Source organism: Brassica napus, chromosome A4 (assembly GCF_020379485.1).
Source record: "Brassica napus cultivar Da-Ae chromosome A4, Da-Ae, whole genome shotgun sequence".
Taxonomy (NCBI): domain Eukaryota; kingdom Viridiplantae; phylum Streptophyta; class Magnoliopsida; order Brassicales; family Brassicaceae; genus Brassica; species Brassica napus.
The window spans coordinates 14909546-14928996 of NC_063437.1; the positions used below are offsets into that span (position 1 = coordinate 14909546).

Below are 19451 nucleotides of genomic sequence, written 5' to 3' on the forward strand. Positions count from 1 at the left end.
TTGTTTTTCCTTTTTTTCTTTTAGCGTCTGTTTACTTTGGTCAATTACATGTGTAGTTTACATATATTATTATTATCCGGATTTTATCAACACTTAATAAAAACTAGATTTTGATCCGCACGTCCGTGCGGATATATTTTCTTCTTAAAAAATATGATACTATTTGATTTTTATGTCACTATTTAGAGTTGGATAAAAAACCCGAATTCAAAAAATTGAACTGATCCAAATCCGAATAAGTAGTACTAAATCCGAACCAGAATTTATTAAATATCCGAATTATTTAAAATTTTGGTATTTTAATAACTGAAATATAATCCGATCCGAACTGAAGTATTTTGGGTATCCAAAATAGATTTATATACTTATATATATAATATATATAAAAACATCCAGAATATATATGATACTTTTAAGTTCGCTTAAATGCTTGAAAATATATACAAATAATCAAACGTAAATATCTTAAATAGTTAAAATATACTCAAAACTCCAACAATACTGAAATAATTATTAATTCTCTATCTAAATATTTAAACCAAACCTATTTAAATTGGTTATCCAAATCCGAACCAAATACTCAAAGATCTTAATTGAACACGAAATCCCAAAAAGACCCGAAAATGAACCCGAACGTCCACTCCTAATCACTATTATATATATATATATATATATATATATATCCTATATGTGTCATCATAAGTTACAAAATATGTGTTATCATATAATTAATCGTATTTTATACGTACTATCAAATAAGTTTTCTTATAATTAATAATATTTTATACGTAATCATATAAATAATTACATATATTATATTTTAAAATTTAATGTGAAATATAAAAACCAAAATTTAAGTTGGTGTTTGAAATTGGACTTTGTATTTTTCTTATATATACTGAAAACATTTTTATAATAGTTATTGGAAAATATGTTAGTAAAAATCAAATTTTGAATACATGTATATTTTTGAATGAATTTTTGATATAAATCAATTTTAAATTATTATTTTGATTTGAATATATATATCAAGTAACATAGACCAATTACTTTTTAATATAATGTAATGGACTTCCAATTTTTTATTAGCATAATTCCTTTTTTTTTCTTCCTAATTTACTGCTATCTATGTTTCCAAACAATACTGTTTTTTTAATTACTATCCATATTGCCAAACAATCTCAATGTGTACTTCAACTTTAATAATATAGATGAGATTCCATTTTATTGTATTCAAAACTGTGTTTCTGTTAAAGAAGTTCCACTCCAGCATCATAGCTGAAGATCGCCCGAATAAGAAGTTCATGTACCATATATATCGGACATGATCCTCTTCATGATCAATATAAAGTGCTTTGCATAGTTTCAGCACCCATTGAAGTATGCGGAAGGTACGTGCCAGAGCAATGGGGCTTACTACTAGGAGGAGATGGTCAAGTCAGTGGAGAAATATTTCAAACCCGTGTCGATCACATTGTTCTTTAACACAAAGATTGACCATCAAGAGGAGTGTCTATTACCTAGCTTCGACTTTTTGGATTCATACTGTACTTGTCAGTTTTGATATTCATTATGAAGAAATCAGTATGTTCCAAGTGCCTGAAGGTAACACATTACGGTGCTTGCCTTGTTTTACTGATCTTATAGAATACGGTGGAAGAGTAGCCAGGGGCGGATCCAGGGCTGGTTTTAGTATGGGGTATAAAATCATATATATTCTTATATTAGTGTCATACTTAGAAACATTTCAATAATTTTTAGCAGTAACTATTAATGAAAAATAAAAAATTAGAGTGGAGCACATGCCACACCTAGTCTTGCTGTAGGTCCGCCCCTGAGAGTAGCTGTTTTATACAATGACGATTTTGAAAAGAGAGGTGTGATGGAACTATGGGTTATGGATGATGCGGAGAAGAATATGTGGGCCAGAAAGACATTTGTGTTGGATCTTTCTCAGATGCATTTACTCAGTGACATCCGTTTTAGGGTACAATGTACAACTAGAAACGGTGAGGTTATTTTGGTACCTCAAAATACATCTCGTAATCCCAGCACCTGCAAGATGATCGTTCAACGTAAAAGTACCATTCGTTTCCACATTTTTCTTTACAATCTACAAAACAACCATTTGAGAAAAGTTGAAATCAAAGACACATCCAACCGCTATCTTACTAACATGTGGGACATTATTGGACTAGATGATGTTGAGAACTTGATGTATCTTTAAACGCTTATGCTTGTTTGTGTTTTCTTGATGGAGCTAGGTTTAATTGGTTTGAAGACATTTATTTCATTTTTGTTTGGATGTTTTGGCTGTAACTCTAGCAAATTGTTACAACAAACTCTAGAATTTTGGTGTGAACATTGTGCTACTCCCTGGTTTAATTTTTTTTCCTTCTCTGGTTTAATTATAATGATGAAAATTGGATATTTGGTGTGTCTAGATTTTGATAAGTTGAGGTCTGTATATTCTGCTTGTGCTAATGTCTAGTCTAAATTAGATTTCACTGTGTTGTTATTTGTTTTAAACTTTCAGTAAGTTACATTTTATGAGATATTTCATTCAATCTAATTTGCAGTAATTTCGTATGATAAATAGTTAACCTTCTTATACATACACAAGTTAAAGACGTATTGCTCCATTTCCTTCCTCTATATTGTAGTTGTAGATGCCATAATCAACGTTTATCATGGCTTACTCTATAGGAGGAAAAATAGGATCAACTAGTATGTTTTATATATATATATATATATGTGTGTGTGTGTGTGTTTCATATAGTTTTGTGATTGTATTATAGTTCTTATATGACAAAATGCTTGTTAACAATTTAAAATCGTATGAGTCTCCAAACACAAGAGAGTTAGTTGTGTTCGGGTTGATACAACTTTTGATTTTCCCCGACCAATAGTGCCCTTAGAACCGCATCGCACGTACCATCATAGTGTACGATCAAATGTCCTCCATGAGGTATCTCATGATACTTGATCCAAGGCAGCTTCTTCAAGATGCATCTATGAAGTTGAAACGGAACCACCTTGTCTTCCTTTCCATGCCATATATGAACAGAGTTCTCTCCACTCATTCTTACATCAGATGGATCAAAGTCCCATTGCCCGAAGCCCGCCAAGAAATCGTCTTTTAGAGTATCAAATACACTCCTTTCCCGTAGTTTATCCTACAGGCAAATAAGACCACTAAAAATTGAACTGAACCAAACCAAATCGAGATTTCTTGCAACGAACCAAACCAAAATTTGGTCTTATACCAAATAATCAGAACATTAATCAGAGTAAGTCCAGCTAAACCGAATAAGCAAAAAGCTCATATGTGATATATATAAGGTATGGATTTACCTTAGTAAGCATAGGAAAACCGGTAATTCTCTTGAGTACTTCAATGTCACTGGTGTTGAAATAGAGTTGATTGCTTTCAATGACTGAAGTAGTTGATGGGAAGAGTTTCTGACTGATCCACCAATGTAACAGCCCAGGTGCATATTTCGATATCCGAAAACACCACTTTATAAGCCCTCTCCTGTAGTCTTTCTTTATAAGCTTCTTAGAAAGCGACGGCCATCCATAGTTTACCACTGGAGCTACAAACGCCACTCCAGCTAGCCTGCAAGCAAACCCTTTTTCAAAAAAAAAAAAAAAAACTAGCCTGGAATATTTATAAATTTTTATTCTTCGATATAAAAATAAAACCTCAAATTTAACATTTATACAATAAAACCAAAATTTTAACATTTTCTACGATAAGACCACAAATATTAATAATTTATACGATTGTTGGGGGTGTTAACTATAAAAAATCAACCACGGATATTATTAACCTTAAGTTAATCACACCAGGCCACAATCCCTCGTTGATGGTGGACAATTTTTACCTGTGAGGTATGTGTTTAAGACAACTCCACGTAGGATATGATCCCATGGAAACTCCAATTATGTAAAACTTGTGTCCTATCTGCAACTTATGAGAAAGTTCTTCTATGTCAAGCGCTTCGCTCTGCAACGAACGTTCCGGGTTTGGATCAGAATCTCCATATCCAGCTCGGTCGTAGAGTAGAAAATATACGCCTAGCTCTTCTATCAACTCCTACAAAATCCAGGTGAGATAAGATAAAGACAACTTTACAAAAAAAACCTAAAAACCCACAAAAAAGCCCAAAATAATATACTTTTGAAGCAGAGAAGTTCATCTCTTTGGAGCTTCCAAACCCATGAATAAGAATGATCTTGTATTTAGCTTCGTTCTTTGGAACACCTCTCTCTTTATAAGAAAGGAATCTCCCATCTCGGAGCTTAACTCTGTTCACTGAATCTGTAACTTGATTCCTCTGTTTTCACAACATATAAGTACACTGTGAAAACAAAAAATGTAGTCCTTACAAGTTTTCTGGAGAAGTAAGAGAAACGTACCGGGCAAGAAATGGATGGCTTTGTTTCTCGCAAGAAGCTGAAACTGCTTGGAAGATCTGTTTTGGGTTTTGGATCTTGGGGTGAGAGAATGGTTTCTTGACATGATGGTGCAAGATGAGGAAGAACGGTTGAAGAAGAAGAAGTAAGTATCCTCCTTGTTCTTTGTTGATTTAAGTTGTGAAATCCAATACGCCTCATTCTTGTTTGAATTTGAAAGTTTCTATCACATTTGATTCCAACAAGCTATATGTTGGATTGCCATTTTTCCAAGTTTCTTTTTTTTTTTCTTTTTGGATATCCGGATATTCCTTTATTCCAGCTAGTGATCGGTCTTACTCTTTGTTTTTTATTTTGACATCTCATTGTTTTATTTTTTATTTTGGTAAAAATCTTTGTTTTAGTTTCTTAAAACGTTATTTGACAGAATATAATTCTAGAATCATCTAGTCTATTAATTTATGGTTCTATTTTTATGTATTATTAACAAATCATAGTATGATCACTTACAAAATTAGTTAATATGACATATTTAATTGTTTACATTAATAATAAACCAACAGTAAAATTGAATTTTATTATCATTAACTTTCAGTTTCTACCCTCACTAACTTGGTTTGCGAAATTTTGGGGATGGAAAACGTAATCTACAATGTGAAATTTAAAAACCGACCTTTCCCAAATATAAATTTATCGAAATTAACCTACAATGTAGATTTTAATCTTTCTAAATATGTACCCTATTGATCTAAATGAGTGATAATTAAACCAGCATATATGCTCAACATAGAACATAGCAGTATGGGAACACCTAGCACCTCGTGCCACCTTGTCCGTCACTAGATTTTGAATTCTCGAAATATGTCGGATCTTGAAGGAAGGGAAAAAAAGCTTACTGCGCTGGAACTCCTCCAAGAGTGTAGCAAAAGCTGGCCATTCTTCAGGTTATGACATCATCTTCACCAATTGAGAACAGTCTGTTGCAAAAGTTACGTCTGAAAAATTGTGGATCTTCATGTATTCCATAGCCCATATAAAAACTTCACATTCAGCATGTAAAGCGGATAAGCTTCTTCGGAGATTCATTGCTCCCATCATCTTCTCTTCTAAACCATTAGTCCTACAAAACCATCCTTAGCCTGAGAACTTATCATTTGCCTTCCATGCACCATCTACAAAACAAACTTTGGTCTGCTCTGATGACAGCCACTCTGTTGAGGAGAAAGATGAATTATGGTTGACAGGAACCGTAAGTTAGGCATCTGCCCAAACCACTGCTTCCACTTTCGCTATTCGTAAGATTTCCTGAGGATCGCCATTTCTGTTTGAATATAACTTATTATTCCTGTTCTTCCGAATATACCACATAGTCCAAGAAAATGAACTGAAATCATATTATCTCGGTAGCCTCTAAAAAAGATAATTCATATTAGTAAACACCGAACGAGAAAGAAAAACACCCAAAAGAGAAGGTATCTTCGACAAAATCCAAATTTGTAAAGTTGGTAGACATTCAAAAAGGACATAATTAATGGATTCTTACTCGACACCACAGATACTACAACGCTGATCACAATCAATATCTCTTGCCCGCAAATTTTTCGCAGCGCTGATAGTTTAGTTATATTGTTGTAAAAAAAAGAACTAAATGAGTGATTGGTTAATATGCTTTGATCTTAGCTCAATTTCAGTGTCATACAAGTCTTACAAAAACACTCGATAGCATCCTCATTTTTGTTAGCTATTCTTTTTTTTTTACAACATTGTTATCTATTATATTAAAACAAAAACATTATATACAATTAATTTTCGTCTAACATATGTTTATAATCCATGCTACCATCAAAAATGTTAGTTTAAGACATTTATTAATGGTAATATTATCAAATCAAAAATAGTTAACTAATTCAAAAACAACTAATTTATAATATATTTTCATTTAAGAGATAATCTCATAAAATAAATTAACTAAATTTCATGAAGCTCTTAATACTAGAATATCTAATTTAATACTCTAACTAGATTTCAATCCGCACGTCCGTGTGGATATTTTTATTTTATTAATATATCTGATATTATTACAAATATTTTAAATATATAATTTCTTTTTTAGTGTTATATATTGTGTAACTCTATAATAGTATTGTTATTTTTTATTTGGAATTATTAATATATAGTGATTTGTTTATTACATTTTACTTTATTATTATTTTTTATTACTTACTAATATATTTTCGAGTTAGATACAATAAAATAACAATTTGAAATAATCAAATAAAGAACATCCTTTAAAATATGTTTTTTCTTTAACTTATACATTATGCATATAATAAATTTTTAAATTTATTTATTTATATTATGGGAAATAATTATGTTGACGATAATTTATATTTACCTGTTGCGTTTAAAATAATATATTTTAACATATATTATTTAGTATTTTACGGTATTTATAAATAAAAACACTATTTTTATCAAATATGATAGACCTATTATTATAGTAAATTTTATACATAGTAGCATCTATCATATTATATTAGTAAATTTTATTGAGATAGGATATTTTGTGGATGTTACGATATTAAGTTTTATCTTATTTTTAGTTAAGAATTCAAAATATTATATTGCTTTTAATTTTTACAGCATATGTAGATTGTTTTTTCGTGGTGCATTTCAAAAATATATTCTTTATTATCTATGATTTTATCTTTTGTAAAATTTGAAATACTATCATTTCGAGTTTGATAGTTATTTTCAAAACTTTGTATTTTGTCAAGAATTTTGAGAAATTCACAACTATCTTTGAATTTGGAGATGACAAAAAAATTTGTTGAGTTTGGAAGATTACATGAATTTTGAATTTGTTTTTGTTATTACATTAATATATTATTTTATAAAAAAATATTTTAGTTTTGGTGATATTTTCTAATTTTTTCTCAACATATCTTGGTATAATTAGAATAAAATAAATAAATTTATAGTTAAAATTTTATTTTTCATTAATATTTTAAATGAATTACTAAAATTCATAGTTTTCTAATAACAAAATCTTAAATAGTATATGAACTAAAGGTTATTATATACTATTATATTTTTTATACTCATTTATAAACAATATATTTCTGTGAGTTTCAAATTAAATAAAAATATTATATATATTTGTAGATATAAAAGTTTAACCTGTATTAATAAATTTATTTTTGTATAAAAATATCACATACTTTACGAATTTTAACCGATTATACTGATGAGTTGTAATTAATTGAAATGAAAATTTTAAAAATATAAATTTGTTAATTGACATATTTAATATAATTTTTCAAATATAATGCATATAGCATTTCTATTTTTATATAATACAGAATACAATTATAAAATTTATAAAAAAAATAGTATAAAATTTTATTTTCTTGTTTTATACTAAAATTTTAGTTAACAGTGATTTACAACAATATTATATTACTAATTATGAAATTAATTAATGTTTTACTTTATAAAAATAGTTAGATTCTTTCCCAAGAGTTTTGTTATAATTAAAGAGAATTTGTACTCCCTACACACAAAATCTACCCTATTTGCACTCCATACTTTATTTCCCCTAAATTTTCTTCACCCCATCATTACCATTTTTTCCCCATTCTATGGTATCCACTTTTTTTAGTATATTGAGCTAATTTGTTCATTATGAAAAAAAATCAAATTTATAGTTAATTTACTATTAATGTATATAATCAAATACATCATATTAACTATTTTTTAAGTGGATGTATTATGAATAGTTAATAGTAAATAAAAATATGACTTTAAATTAATAGATTAAATTATTTAATTAATTAATTTATTCACTTTAATACATCAACTTTCAAATCGCTCTCATAACATTTCCGACCTTTTAAAAATATAAGAGTATAATCATTAAACATATATGAGTAAATCCTATGACAAGATATAATGGGATTTCATAAGAACAGTCATGCAGAAAGTGAGATTTTTTTTTAGCAGACATGGATTATGAGATGCATAATGTATATGAAATACCATGTTCTTCTAAAAAGGGGATTAAGATAAAGAGATCTTGCGTGTTAAAAAAAAATATATAAAGAGATCCTTTGTCTGTTCTTATAGTGCTCGTTAATTTTTTTTAAATCATGCGGAAAATAAAAAAAGTTTAAGGAGGATACATGTCTCATGCGCTAGGCCCCAGTGTCATATGTTTTTGAGAATTTGTACTTCCTACCCACAACATTTACCATATTTGCACTACATACCTTATTTCCCCCCCCCCCCATCATTACCATTCCCCCCCCCCCCCTCCCCATTCTATGGTATCCCACTTTGTTTAGTATATTGAGCTAATTTGCTCTATGTTTTTTGTTGATAATAACTTTTTATTGTGTAAACTAGAACCCCGTAAATGTATAAAATAATGTAAATAAAGCTATTATACTGTTTTTTATATACTCCCTTCATTTCATTTTAATTGTCGTTCTAGGTTTATGCATATAAAACTTAAAAAAACATATGATTTTGTATATTTTCAAACCAAAAACACAATTACCTATATACCTAATCATATTTCAACCAATAATAGAAAAATAAATTGGAGAATCTTATTAATAAATTTTGCGTGAGAGACGATAAATCTCGACGGAGACGACGATGGATCTCGGCGGAGACGTCGATGGATCTCGGCGGAGACGTCGATGGATCTCGACGGAGACGTCGATGGATCTCGACGGAGAGAAAAGATGGATCTCAACATGTAGAAAGAAGATAATGGGTTAAAGATAAAGTAAGGTTTATTTAATCTTGTACACATTAATGAATGTGATATTTATGAAAATGTCTTTTGATTGGTGGTAAAGTTTAATAGTGGTACCAAAAAAAATGTAAAAGTAAAATTTTTCTCTATTTTGAAACAAATTTTTTTTTCTTACAACGACAATTAAATTGAACCGAATGGAGCATTACTTTTTAAAATTATACTTTACATAGTTTATGAATAAATTATTTATGAAAAAAATAAATATTATATAAACTTTCCATAATTCTTACAATTAATGACTATAAATTATTATGTGTAATATTATATGAACTATTTGGCAAATAATATTAGCTAGTTCTAGAATTTCTTTTTTTGATTACAATAAATAAAAATTTAAACTTATTGATCAAATAAATTATACTCTCTCTGTTTCACAAAGATAGACATTTTAATAGATATTTTCACATATATTAAAAAATACATTAAACTACCATAATAAATGTATCGTTTTCTGTAATTTTCAATTTTAATAACTTTTAACCAATATTAATTCAATAAAATCAATTAATTTTCTTGAAGTTTACAATTTTTTCATAGAAAACACAAGAAAATACATATTTCTGAAACAATTTTTTTTTTAAAGTCTACCATTAAGGAACGGATGGAGTATTAATTTTTCTTAGATTTTATTTATGACGAAAAAGTTAGATAAGTGAATTCTCATTTAAATTATAGAAAAATGACAAAATATATTATTAAATGATTAATTGTTAGACAAACGAAAAAGAAGAAGAATTAAAACCAGCAAAATAGTGCAATGAAAACATTTATTAAAGCATCTGCATCGCGATGAAGTAAGCGTCTCTAAAGGGTGGGGGGGGGGGCCCACGGTGTTGCAGAATAAGAGATGTGTATTGGATGGTTTTTGCAATGTTCGCGGATCCTACCGACACGTGGCGACTCGCGATTGGAATTTTTTTAATTTTTTTTTAGTCAAAAGAAAAAAATAAAAAAAATAAAAAAATAAAAAATAAGAAACCTTAGCGATACAGATGCTCCCTCTTTTTTTTCAGTTGTCGACAGCTTGGCTAAAATTTGTTTCAAGAAGATATGACGTAATTACTGTTGACAAGCGTATACAATCTATAAATTTTGTAATCTTCTTGCATGGTAATTGGACTCTCTCCAGTATTACTACTTTTATAAAAACAAAAAAAACATTGGTTTTTTTTTACCAAAAAAAAGTTGGTTTCAGACAATGAAGAACATTTTTGTTTATCTTTTTGTCATTGTTGCTTTGTATTTTGGGTTAAACGAAGCTCGTAACTGTCATAAAAACATCTTAACTTTTCGAAATCACCTTTTTTCCAGTCATAGTATTCTCAAAGTTCATTGTAAATCTCGAAACGACGATTTAGGTGATCACTTTGTAAAGTTCGAAGGTCCAGCATACAATTTTAGTTTTCATGATAATATCATCGTCTTTTCAAAAACCAAATTTGATTGTAACTTGTGGAAGGGGGCAAATATGGAGTATCACCAATCTTTTCGAGCATATACAGCAAATTTTGTCATTAGATGCGGTGAGTTATATACATGGGATGCTAGAGATGATGCAATTTACTTATCAAAAAATGATGAACCAGAGGAGCTCAAGCACAAGTGGATTAGAGATTAATGTTTATGATGCTGAGTTTTAATATTAATTAATTCTATCTGTGAGCTAAGCTGCCTCCCTCTATATTTTCATTGTTAGATTATACATCAAAAAATAAAATAATTATTTTCTCGGTTTTTGATTTATTTATCATTCATATTTTATGTATAATAAATCAAATTCTTGGATTAACCATCAATATCAAAGATTAATAAATAACTATAAGATCCACGCCTTGCGCATGATGAATTTTCGGTATATAAATATTTTTATGTACGCTATTATTTATTTTGCATTTTACATAATATAAAATAATAAATATATATTGAATAATTGAAGAGTAAGTAATTATTATATATATAATTAAATTGGCAACTCACCTCAAATTCTCATCCAAATGAGGTTGAGTTTTCATGGGGCATTTGGATGTATCTAGTCCAGTCCAAAATAATAAATAATAAAAATATTTTTTATATCAAAATGATATTTTGAATTTAATACCATGAAACTAAATATTCTTATCAAACCAAAAATCCTATTTTGTGCAAAATAGTTTTTCTGTCAAAATCGAAAAATGTATTTTCCCGTTAAAACGCACTTTTCCTCCGACACCGTAAGAACACACCGTAAGAATACACTTTTCCGCAAAAAAAATGCAAAGTTGCACATTTTGGCAACTCATAAAATGTAACTTTCGGGAAATATCGTAAAAGCACAATTTTCTGTAAAATCTAAAAACACTTTATTCCACAAAAATCGTCACGTAAAATGCATTTTACGGCTAAACCCGTAAAAACACATTTTCCGCCAAAATGAACTTTTCTCCAAAACAGTGAAATATACATTTTCCCGCAAAAACAGTCAAAACGTACTTTTCCACTCAAATAAAAAGACACTTTTAGCCAAAACTGCAAAAATGCACTTTTCTGCCAAAACCGCAAAAATGTACTTTCTGCCAAAACAAAAAAAACCATATTTCACTATGTGTTTACACACACTAATTAACTTAATGTGCATGCTACCACAATTGCATGGTATATCGATGCAACACTTACGATCACATCCACAAAGAACTAGTGATATTTAACATTCTTACAAACTTCCGAAAAATTAAGCACCTATATTTACCCCTCTTACGAGTACATCATGTGTGGAAATTTGATAACAGACTTTCATCTGTATTTGGACCCAGTTAATAAGCGAACATGAGGTGAGATCTTTTCTATGTAAACATATGCATATCCCTAATATGTAGATATATGATAGAAACCAAAATCAGATAAATACATAATTAATTAAATTATTTTGGTGTATATTTTAACACCAGAGAAAAATAGACAACATAACTTTTTTTATTATTCAGAAGATGAAATAAGAACTTAGCTTCGTCAACATTATTCTTTAATCCAATTATACATGATTTTTTCAGGCTTACGATCTATTGATAAGTATATAGCATCATCTCGTGCGTTCCATACGTATAGTGCACCACATCTGAAAAAGAAAGCACCTACATATGCTATAAACGTTTGATGATATACCAGATTTGCTCCCTTCCAGAACAAGTAACAGTTGAACTCCGTAGTGAAAAAGAAAACATCATCATGAAAACTAAAATTATATGCAGGATCATTAAATTTCACAAAGTGATCGCCTAGATCATTGTCTTTGGATTTGCAATGGACTTTGAGAGTACTTTTACTCAGAGTTAGGCTATTTTGGAAAACCAAGGTGTTTTTATGGCACTTAGCTTCATTAAACCTAAAACATAAAACAAATGTAAGAAATAAAATATCAAACAGGAGATTCATTACTTTGACTTAATCAACGTTTCTTAAAACTGATTATACTTGAGAAGGCTGCTAAATGAGTATTAAATTAGATTTTAGTATGCAGCTATATATATATATATGTGTATATATATATATAATTCATTGGGTTCTTGGATTTCACGTAAACAGACTTTGGCAAATTCTCCATAAATGAAATATACTTGAATTAGTAATAAATATTATCACGTTTTAGTTGACCAAAAAAGTATTGTATATATATATAATTCATTGGGTTCTTGGATTTCACGTAAACAGACTTTGGCAAATTCTCCATAAATGAAATATACTTGAATTAGTAATAAATATTATCACGTTTTAGTTGACCAAAAAAGTATCTTGGTTTAGTTATTTTTCTTCTTTCTAACATATAATCTGGTTGTTAATATTTTAGCCAGTTAATTCTGAAATATCTCATCTTTCAGATTTCAGATTTCAAATTACTCAAATGTCTGTTTTAATCTTATAATTAAAAATAGCCAAGTCATTTTTATATAGTATCCTTTTTAGTCTGTTAATATTTCTAGTTTATTGTTATAGGAAATCTAGTAGATAATAAAATGAAGATATAGTTAAAGTTACATTATCAAATAAATATGAGATACAGGTGTAGTAGACATGCCTTTTTAAAAATAATTTGATGTATAAACTCGATTATGTGATATCTGGTTGATAAATGATACATAGATAGTCAATCAATTTTTATTTCTATAAGATATTTTTTTGTATTCTAACAAAAATGAATCCTCATCTATTCTATTAAAAGGGAATAGACAAACAAACATCATTTTTAAAAACATTTCAACCAAATTTTAAAAACGTAGATGCTTGATCACATCAATATAAATCATGGTGACTTTAATCTTAAAAAATTTATATGAACACAAAATAATAATCAATTTAAATTTTTATTTTTGCCGGAAAAAACCCGCGCTTTCTAAGCGCGGGTCAAAATCTAGTATATATTAAGTGAGAAGTCAATTTAGTGATTTATGCTGACATGTGTTTATAGAAGAGCTCTTAAATTAATTGTTTTTCTTTGTCATCAGCATTACATTACGCCAAAAATTGTATGGATCCTTCCTTCTTAACTGTCTTCTGTAACATAACAAAGAAGACACCATAGACCCTAGAGAATGTTGATAATTTAAAGGGCTTAAAGTGAAAATCTTCTCGTTTAAGATATCTCTTTTTCTGCCTATACCTTGGGTGCACTTGATGCTCCTATACCTGTTAGATGAAACCATCAAAGAAACAAAGAAAATTCAGAAATTAATTAACCAAAACTTGTGAGCATGAGCAATAACTTCTGGTTTCACCTTGTTTCTAGCTTTTATTGATCTCCTGCAGAAAAATAAATTGTTTTCTTTTGCGTTCAGACACTGAATCAAACTAAGACATGTCTTCAATTTGTATATTCCTTCGAGTAAACTCGTGTTTTCTTGCTTAAATTGTTTTAATTTTTGTTAATTAAAGAAAACACTAAAATCGAAACCAATAAATTAACTGAATACAATGAGGTCAAAAGTAGAGACTCTAGACAAATCCAGAATGAGATGGAAAACTTGGTCAGCCGGTATACTTCCCCAAAGAAATCTACAAACCACCATTTAAAGGAATAATATCTATGCTATACAAATGATAGTTATCCTCTAATAAAGACTTCTTTCAAGGGTTATATAACGATGTTATTTGATGTGCTTGCGAAGGAAATAGATTAAACAGAACCTAGAAAGTAAGTTTTAGTGTTGGCCAAATCAGATTGTGTCAAAGTTGCGGAACCACCGGAAGCTCTTTGTCTGGTTCCGTTCTACCGTCGCAGCAATCTCAACGAAGAACATGGTTTGGTCCGCAAAACTAATAGCAACAGGGGGGGTCAACATACCTGAAGTTCGTGTTGCTTCGTGTAATATCGAGAAATAACCCTAGATATGAATTAGGAGGAGCAGAAGAATTTGTCTAGGGTTTTCAGGCGGTGTTTTTTTATACTGAATCAAATTGATGGAACTGCAACTTAAGACGTAGTGGGATTAGTGGGTTTCTTCAATGAATAACATTGGAAGCGTTACGGCTTTGGCAAAAGATGAATGGGAAGCAATTCCGGGACGATTACACAATTGGGAGGATTTGCTTTAAATCTACAGTTACAAAAACACGTGACCTCAAAACGACGGAGACGAAGGAAGTAGCGTGAGTCGTTTATGGGCATACTAATTATAATGATTCATTAAACATTTAAGGTCCATCTTCGAATTTTATGGAGTAAAAAATTTAAACTGGAACCGCAACTTGGCAACCAACGCCCCCAAAGAGAGATAGAAGCTTATTTTATAGATATAGATATAGATGATTTAAAAACCAAAATCAGATAAAGACATAATTAATCAAATCATTTTAGTGTATATTATAACACCAAAGCTATGGGAACATCTATGGGAACATCTCATGAGAGGTATATTAAGCAGCTCGTACTCTGTTAAATGGGATGATCTCTTAAGGTTACTTACTGATGTGGGCATGGAAAAGAAGAAGCGCTTCTGTTTTCGCTACACCTTCCAAGTGACATTGTACTCTTTGGTAGAGGGAACGAAACAAGAGGCGACACGGTGAGCAAGCCCTGCCGGTAAGGGTGTTAGCTAAGCTCACGGACAAGGCTGTCCGTAACAAGCTTAGCCTGATTCAGGCAACGGGAGTCAAAGGATTGGAGAATATTTTGCAGTTCTGGTTTGCTACTAGAGTGTAAATACAGGGTTGCTTGGTTAGGAAGTTTTGTTCCTTTTTTGAAGATGATGTATAGGGAAAGGGATAGGAGTAGATTTTCTTTTACATAAAGGTTCACTTGATGTAAAAAGGTTTTTTGATGAATAAAATTTAGCATTCATTCAAAAAAAAAAAACAATTATAACACCAAAGAAAAATAGTCAACATAGCTTATTTTTATTCATAAGATGAAATAGGAAACTAAATGTCCTCAACATTAATCTTTAATCCAATAATACATTAATTTTTCAGGCTTACGATTTTTTGATAAGTAGATAGCATCATCTCGTGCGTTCCACACGTATAGCGCACCACATCTGAAAAAGTAAGCACCTCTATATGCTCTGAACGATCGCTGATATTCTACATTTTCTCCCTTATGGAACAAGTCACAGTCGAACCATGTAGCGAAAGCGACATCATCATGAAAACTAAAATTATAAGGAGGAGTTTTAAATAGTATAGAATGAGGTCTTAAATCATCGTCGAAGGATCTGCAATGGACTTTGAGAGTACTTTGACTGAGAGCTAGGCTGTTTTGAAAAACCACAGTGTTTTTTGGGCATAAACCAGCTTCACTAAACCCAAAGTATAAAGCAAATATAAGAAATAAAATATTAAACCAGAGATTCATACTTTGAATAGATCAACGTTCTTAAAACTGATTATACTTGAGAGGGCTACGAAAACATATTCAGTTAGATTTTTAGTTTGTAAACTATATATAAATATATAATTGTATCCTAAACTTTGACCAAATATATATTTTATATGATAATAAATAATATATATTATTTAATACTCCATCTGTTTCATATTAAATGTCATTTTGACTTTGGGCACACAGATTAAGGAAACAATTAATTTTGTACATTTTCTATATAAAAACACAATTACCTATACACCTAACCATATATCAACCAATAAAAAAATAAATTACTGCATAAAATTAATAAATTTTGTATTGAAAATCGAAAATAACACTTATTTTGTAACGAAAAATATTTTTTACAACGACCCTTAATATGAAACGGAATGAGTATTAATTAAAGGATATTCTATGCAGACAAATTGGTCAAAGTTTGTTTTTGTGGGATTCAAGAAACTAATAAATTATATATATTTATATTGTTTATTACTAATTAAAGTATACTCATTGGAAAACTTGGTCAAAGTTGGCTTTTATATATGTATAATTTATTGGTTTCTTGGATTCTATAGAATCAAACTTTGACTAAATTTTCCTATAACTAGAATATATTTTAATTAGCAGTAAATATTATTTATCTTTTTGTGTCAAATAATAATATTTATTTCTATATATAAATAAGTCTTTTTTTCTAGTTCGATTGATGACAGATAATAGATGAACCAAAGGGTGACACATCAGCCAATTCATTTTCTTTGTAAGAGCATCTTCAATAGCGTTACCATCATTAGAGTCCTTAGCATTATTAAACTATTTATTTTTTTAAATTTTTTTTTTTGAATAGTTAAAGACTCTAATCAAAATTGTATGTCCAATAGTATTCTCTAATTTGGAGTTCTTAGGAATTAAAAAATATTAAATTTTAAAACATGTGAAATTAAATTTTTTATTTATTACATGTTTAAATATAAAGATACAATAAAATATAAAGATAAAATATTAAATTTTAAAATTTTGGTGAATATTAAATAGATTTAACTCCATTAAAACTTTTATTTATTACATGATTAAATATAAAGATACATGATTAAATATAAAAAATATAATATTAAATTTTAAAACATGTGAAATTAAAATTTTCACCGATCCAATGGCATGGTGCCACGTCTGTAAGAACCAAATCCTTATAATCTTGAATTAAGGATCAATCCTTAGCTAACTTAAGTTTTGTAATATTATTGTATTCATATTAACCTAGGATTTTGTGTTAAGTACCCGTGATAAACCTCCGTTGCGGATGCTATAACTTGGTTGCATACTCGGGTTTTGTTGCGTACTCCGGTGTTGTTTAACAGGCTGGCCATTTGTTGGGTTTTTTTTTCATGGACTGCGTTCAATTAGAGGCCACGATTTCTAATTCAACATTTTGCAATATCAGAGGCCCATTAAGTATGCACCAAACAAAACGGGTCCTTCCCTAGGGGAACATCTTATCCTTATCGTTGTTGCTTTGACACTGGAGTAAAGTTACGGAGCTGGAAAACGCCTGATGTTCCCATTCATGTTCTCAGAAAAATGTCTTCAATCGATGATCCCCTATACTCCTCCCATTACTCTGTGATCAATGTAAATTTTTAGGGCTTCACTGTCTATATGAGAAGGCCAGTCGAAGTGCCAAACGGCTCAAACCTAAGTTGAAATTATACAACTTCTGATGACTGGAAGCTTAGTATTAACATCCCACATCGTATCGGTGTTGATTCCTTGGGCAATATATATGTGTATGGACAATCCTCCACTTTTGAGCTAGCTTTTGGGTGGGAGTTAGGTTCATCACTAATATGGTATCAGAGTCCATGGTGAAAGCTCAGCAGATGATTTTTTTATATAAACAGTTTCTTACCTATGTAGTCTATACAAATGGCCCATCTTGTTGTGGTATGTCCGAGATGTTGGGCTTGAGCTGTTTCCGAAGGACCGTTTCTCACCCACATCTCGAGAGGGGCTATTAACATCCCACATCGTGTGGGTGTTGATTCCTTGGGCAATATATACGTGTATGGGCAATCTTCCACTCTTGAGCTAGCTTTTGGGTGTGAGTTAGGCTCATCACTAATACTTAGTTTATTTGGATGTTTAGGAGGTGAAGCGGTGGTAATGATTGGTGGGATAAATGAAAGTGAAGGCCAAGGAGCGGTTGTAAAGACGTCGGAAAAATGGAGTCGCGTCCATCACATATGTTTGTTTCTCCACTCTTCCATATTCTCACATACTTCAATCTAATTCTGAAACACAACTACTTTAAATAAACGTGTTATTTAAAGTACAACATTGTCTTTGTGATCTGATCTGAAGTAGAATCATTGTAAAATGTATTTGATGATAGCAACAGCCACCAGTCATCCTTTTATGTTGAAATCCAAGTATATTCGTTGTGGTTATGTACTATTTGCTTCCTGTTAACACTCAGACGTCGAAAATGTAGGTCACTTTCATTTATAAATATCATTTCTCCTTAATCGTAACAAAGCATAAAAAACATGGCTCTTCCTGAATATTAATGTCGTTTGTGGGTGGATGAATAAACCTACTATACATAATAGATCGGGCAATACATTTACTTACAGAAGAATATGCACATGATATTAGAGAATTCATATTGGTGGCTCAATGACAAACGTAATGGGAACAACTCTCAAATCTAATCGTGACATGAGTGTGACCAAACCGGAATTTTGGTTTGCTTCTTGCAACATCAAAAGCACTCAGATCATATAGTGAGCCTTCACTCGGGAGGTGTCAGAAGGTGTTAAGATGGTGGTCATTGAGAGAGGCTGAGATAAGCGTTGCTTAAAAAGGAGAATAATAAGTAGAATAATGAACCAGTTACAGAAAAAGTTAGAAAACTCTAAATTGCAAACAAAAAAGTAATAAGATTCTAGCTAACCTTCACATTAATAAGAAGCATGTTTATCACCATCAGCTCACCGCCTTTTTCACATTACGTGCCTCCCAAAATCAAAGTAATCTCATCTGAACAGTCTCTCTCTAGTGGCCAACCTTCACCTCCAAGAAGTGAACTTGAGAAGTCGTGCGTACGAATAGGTTGAACGGTCGATCAAGGAACTTATAGTTCTTCGAGACCTGTTCTTGGATCAATCAAGAGTTTCTTTCGATAGCTTCTTGAGACCAACTTCCTGATAGATAAATTTAATCAAATCTAAACAAGGTATAAAGCAACAAATAGTTTATTAATTATCAAAGTCTGAATACAACTTTAGACTTCAATGTATATTTATAATAAATTCTTAAATATAGAAAAACATTAATCTTAATTAAAATAGGAAAACCACTAGAATATGAAAAATACAA

The 19451-nt window shown here is 30.2% G+C and overlaps 1 protein-coding gene across 1 annotated transcript; it reads right to left on the minus strand.

Moving 5' to 3' along the window:
• Positions 1-1505: 1505 nt before the first annotated feature.
• LOC106449964 lies at positions 1506-6394 on the minus strand. Its single transcript, XM_013891623.3, has 5 exons — positions 4423-6394; positions 4182-4340; positions 3888-4099; positions 3355-3619; positions 1506-3176 (listed from the first exon to the last, which is right to left on the minus strand). The coding sequence occupies exons 1-5, from the start codon at positions 4618-4620 to the stop codon at positions 2862-2864; spliced, it is 1149 nt and encodes a 382-aa protein (XP_013747077.2). The 5' UTR covers positions 4621-6394; the 3' UTR covers positions 1506-2861.
• Positions 6395-19451: the final 13057 nt, after the last annotated feature.

What these genes read in the sequence shown, in the direction of transcription:
- LOC106449964 (XM_013891623.3), bottom strand. Translation starts at nt 4,620, where the DNA reads ATGAGGCGTATTGGATTTCACAACTTAAATCAACAAAGAACAAGGAGG. An exon ending in CTTAAACACATACCTCACAG is followed by an intron (nt 3,620 to 3,887) that starts GTAAAAATTGTC and finishes GTTTGCTTGCAG; the next exon opens with GCTAGCTGGAGTGGCGTTTG. An exon ending in GTTTTCCTATGCTTACTAAG is followed by an intron (nt 3,177 to 3,354) that starts GTAAATCCATAC and finishes ATTTGCCTGTAG; the next exon opens with GATAAACTACGGGAAAGGAG.